The sequence below is a fragment of the Opisthorchis viverrini genome, assembly GCF_000715545.1.
Source record: "Opisthorchis viverrini unplaced genomic scaffold opera_v5_45, whole genome shotgun sequence".
Classification (NCBI taxonomy): Eukaryota; Metazoa; Platyhelminthes; class Trematoda; order Opisthorchiida; family Opisthorchiidae; genus Opisthorchis; species Opisthorchis viverrini.
In genome coordinates this window covers 9,344-14,315 of record NW_008751701.1, presented here as the reverse complement: position 1 = coordinate 14,315, position 4,972 = coordinate 9,344, and the positions used below count along the sequence as shown (strand labels likewise).

General features: G+C 46.9%; 1 protein-coding gene across 1 annotated transcript in view; it reads left to right on the top strand.

Moving 5' to 3' along the window:
* T265_13192 (hypothetical protein) overlaps positions 1 to 1,980 on the top strand; it is a gene marked incomplete at both ends in the record, with an annotated part of 68,407 nt that extends 66,427 nt beyond the window's left edge. Inside the window, one exon of the mRNA XM_009167709.1 lies at positions 1,847 to 1,980. Coding sequence (XP_009165973.1) covers positions 1,847 to 1,980 — 134 coding nt within the window. The remainder of the gene's footprint in view (positions 1 to 1,846) is intronic.
* Between the last annotated feature and the right edge of the window lie 2,992 nt (positions 1,981 to 4,972).

The window sequence follows — 4,972 nt, the reverse complement described above, 5'->3', positions numbered from 1 at the left end:
CGACTGTAGGAATCACTCGGCGCCTAGCTGCCACGCCAACAGGAGTGCTGGGATACTGCCAGGTTGCCCAAGCTTAGACAGCAGCCGTCGAGATGCTGAAGTTGGGTTCGAACAACGGGTCTTCCGGTTCGGAATCTGATGCGTTAATGACAGCAATTTCAAGCCCGGGAAATTTGACAGTAAGCAGTGAGTAGGACGGCGCACACAAATCCATCTCTCGCCAAACAGCAAAGAGCCTAAGGAAAGACCGGGAGGTCTGGTGGACATCGAAAGCCCACAATATGGAGAAGCCTTTTGCCACTGGAAATGGAATGCTCCATATCAACTGATACGATCAACTGGCCATAAAAAACAACGGTCAATGAAATGGTAAGTGAGAAAGGCAGCTACTCAATTCACTCGCAGTACAATCGAGTGGAAAGAAGGCCACCTGGCAACACAGCCACTGAAGATAGCGCATACAAGCGAATGGAATGTAAACCATAGTCGCCCGTTGGAAGAAGAAATAAGGCACGAAATATCCGTACTGAAGCGTGAGGAGGCACCAGGGCCGAACGGTCTGCATCCAGCTGTTTCAAAACGTGGAGAAAACCTAGTGATCGACCTAACAAAGCTGACTGACGCGATGTGGAGTAAATAGGAAGTGCCTGCAGAATAAGGCATGTCGATAGTCATTCCAATCTTCAAAAGGGTTACGCGAGGGTTACGCGAACACTGTGTGAAAACCACCGTGGCATCCGTTTTGTAGCTGCGACATCGAAGGTACTCTCTGGTCTTATCCTTCGAAGGTTTACTGAACACAGGGAAAGGCGGATCCGTGAAGATCAAGCTGGATTTTACCGTAAAAGACCATATTTTCACCCTCCGACAGATTCTGGAACAGCGACAATGTTTCCAACACCCAACAGTGGTTATCTTCCTGGACTTGAAAACTACCTTTGACTCAGTAGACTGTCAAGCATAAATTAATTACTGACCCTCCTTAAGGCGCTGAACGCTAGCTCCGACGGCTCCCGGCTGAGTTCACCACATTAAGTGATGTCAAACAAGACTGTCCTATTTCCTCTTCGACTTTGCTACTAATACGATCATCTGAGACTCACAATTAACCTCTGTATGTAGGGTCAAAATACTCCCGGGTGTTTGCTCACAAAGAGAGCTGCAAGCCAGTGTGGGCTCGAAACCCAATCTCCTGCTTGCAAGTGAGTCAACTGATGTAGTAGACAACTTCGTCCGCCTCGGCAGCTGTATAGTATATAAGGCCTCGCCAAGGATGAAATTTTCATCCGAATTGGGAAGCCCAGAGCAGACTTCTTGAACCCGCATCACCTCCGAAGCTGGCGTGACATCACCTCATCCGCCAAGGTTCGAGTTTGTAATGCCCTGGTGCGCTTCATACTACTAAACAGGTTAGAAACCTGGCCGCTGCACGCTGTGGACATCAAAAGACAATGTTTGGCAATGGATATCTTCGGACCATTGACCGAGTCTCGTAAGAACACCGGATTACTAATGCAGAAGTATGTCGAATGGCTTGCGGAAGAAATAACTTGCCCAAGAAAAATGAATTGATCACGTGCTCCGTTTGCCAGTCGAAGGGCTCTTTTCATACAACCACGTAAAGCGTGGAGCGAGTCATTAAAGGTCAAACAATCATTTAACAGTGAATTATGGAAGCTATAACCAGCAAATTCAGTTGCGCTGGTTATTGTGACCGCTCTGGGTGTGGACCCAGAGACAAAACACATCAGGGGTTGGAGACATGGAAAAACATGGTGCAGTCGCGCCGTCAACGGCACTCATGCATCCAGGTTATTGTCTTAAACACATAGGTCCCTTCTTCCAGATCTCCCCGGTTTGAAGCCCACTGACAATCCTATATATACGCATCAATTATATCAGCTACCGTCTGCAATGCGCAGCTACCTGCAGGATCTCCTCAAATCACCGATGAACGAAACTGCGGCAACTGTACCACAAGTAGGTATTCCTCGCAGTTAATGAGTATGATAACAATAATGATGATAGTTCAGTGTTACTGATCTAAGTTAAGTGCTGCAGACGAAATATTTCCGCTCCTTCGTTGCAACCACCTGGTGGTTGCATGCATGGGTGACCAAGTTAACTTCCATCTCAGACAGGCCTTGGTTGACGAATTCGCCATTAACGTTGCTTAGGTCAGCTTGATGGACAAAGTTCTGTTCGTTACACTCAATTGTGTACCGTGATTGAAAGTAAGCTATCTGTAAGGCGGATTTCCATAAGGATCACGACTTACCGCTTGCAGTCAGTTGCTGCTACGGCCGAGAAGAATATCCCACGCGCGATTGGCCAAGAATTTCGGGACGCCCGCTGGTCAAGATCCTATTGGTCGGAAGTCTTGACCCAAAGTCAATCATGACTCAGTATTGGCCGAATGCCGGTTGACAATGCCGCATCCAGAAGGCGTCAGAACTTCCAGAAAATTGTTGCCGCATACGCTATGTATATGATGCACTGTACAATTGTTCCTGACTTTTGGGCGTTGATATACCTTATGCAACTTTAGTGGCTGTTTCGACATGAACGCTAGTTTAGGAGCCTCAGGCCAAGAACTAAGATGAAAGAGATGCCGTTTCTATGCGATCGAAAATACTTGGCTAACTGTTCTTCCCGAGACACCTTTTGCCAACCCATTTTCTAACGACGGCACGCGGTAGTATTTAAGGGAGGAAATTCAGAAGTAGCTCGGAAACGGCATAAAGTTGTGCTGACACTTGGATAGGCCGTTCGATGGTACCAGACTTGAGGCAACTTATGCTAACTCTGATGTCATGTCACTGATTCAGACGCCTACAATGGGAAACGTGGCCGAATTGTTCACGCTGGACCTGCATTCTTCGGACCGAGGCTCTTCGTCCTTAAACCAACGAACCGCACGTTGTATTTTTTGTAAATGTTTGTGTAATGATTTTTCATCCTCCCTCAGGGCTATCCCTTCTCCGGAAGGGGGACATTGGATCAACCTGGTTACCGGTCCTCTAAGGACCGTCTCTTATATGCATCATCACGCCCGGATTTGCACGCGTAATACGACAGTCTGCTGTGAATAAATGCACCGCCGGTTTTCTCGGAGAATGCGGTGGTCTAAAACCAACTTGGGTCGAGGCAGCATGTATTCCATTTGCTGCACTACCATCGTCCCCACACGCTGTACAGCAAAGTTTAAAAATTTGGTTACCAGTCCCTAACTTAACCATGGGAACGCCTCCGATGTTCTTCATCGTTAACCGTGTGGTAATGGGCATGGATCATTACGTTAGAGTTGTTTTGTGGATTTAACCGTAAAACGTACTCACAAGCCGCTGAAGGGCCACCTTGAAACATTTTTCATGGTTATTCATCCGTTAAAGTCGGTAAGCGAATGGCTTAATAGCCATCAGATGATCACTTAGGGGTAACACTAAGTTGTTATTCACTAAGGATACAACAGACCACTTTATGCGGGCACCTATTGAAAGTAGCTGTAACCGGAAAATACGGTATTGAAACGGTCGCTTTGTATTTTTGCACCTGTGAGACTTCGTTTTCACGCTTAGAAATCTGCTCAAAATCGGCGAAATACGGTTACGTCGCCGCCATTTGAAATCGAAGTGCAATTAATCATCTATCTGAGAACCGTCAAACGCGGCTTATGGTAAAGTCCTTAGTCTTAAGGCAACCACAAACATCGCTATTTGGTGGCCCACATATTACAAGTTACTACCAACCAGCGATGCTGAGTGGCTATTAGACCTTCGTGTAACCTTCAGATAACTAGCTTTCATCGACTTCTTATGCTGCTAGGAGCCTTGCTATCGCATCAGTACCTGAGATTACAGTTCCTATTGTAATAGCTTCCCTAGAATATCACTTCTCGGAAGTTNCTGCCAGGTTGCCCAAGCTTAGACAGCAGCCGTCGAGATGCTGAAGTTGGGTTCGAACAACGGGTCTTCCGGTTCGGAATCTGATGCGTTATTGACAGCAATTTCAAGCCCGGGAAATATCCGTACTGAAGCATGAGGAGGCACCAGGGCCAAACGGTCTGCATCCAGCCGTTTCAAAACGCGGAGAAAACCTGGTGATTGACCTAACAAAGCTTACTGATGCGATGTGGAATAAATAGAAAATGCCTGCAGAATAAAGCATGTCGATAGTCATTCCTATGTTCAAAAGGGTTACGCGAACACTGTGTGAAAACCACCGTGGCATCAGTTTTGTAGCTGCGACATCGAAGGTACTCTCTGGTCTTATCCTTCGAAGGTTTACTGAACACAGGGAAAGGCGGATCCGTGAAGATCAAGCTGGATTTCACCGTGAAAGACCATATTTTCACCCTCCGACAGATTCTGGAACAGCAACACTGTTTCCAACGCCCAACAAAGGTTATCTTCCTGGACTTGAAAACTATCTTTGACCCAGTAGACTGTCAAGCATAAGTAAATTATTGACCCTCCTTAAGGCGCTGTACACCAGCTCGGAGGGCTCCCGGCTGAGTTCACCACATTAAGTGATGTCAAACAAGACTGTCTTATTTTCTCTTCAACTTTGCTGTTAATACGATCATTTGAGACTCACAATTAACCTCTGTATGTGGGGTCAAAATACTCCAGGGCGTTTGCGCAGAATGCACAGCCGTTCTTGGATCTGAGGCCACCGTAGTCCAAGCAATAGTGGAAAAAAACTTAAGCAATTCTGCCTCACGGTTTGGAATGCACTCCATACCTACAAAATGTAGAGAGCTGCTGCAAGCCAGTGTGGGCTCGAAACCCAATCTCCTGCTTGCAAGTGAGTCAACTGATGTAGTAGACAACTTCGTCCGCCTCGGCAGCTGTATAGTATATAAGGTCTCGCCAAGGATGAAATTTTCATCCGAATTGGGAAGCCCAGAGCAGACTTCTTGAACCCGCATCACCTCCGAAGCTGGCGTGACATCACCTCATCCGCCAAGGTT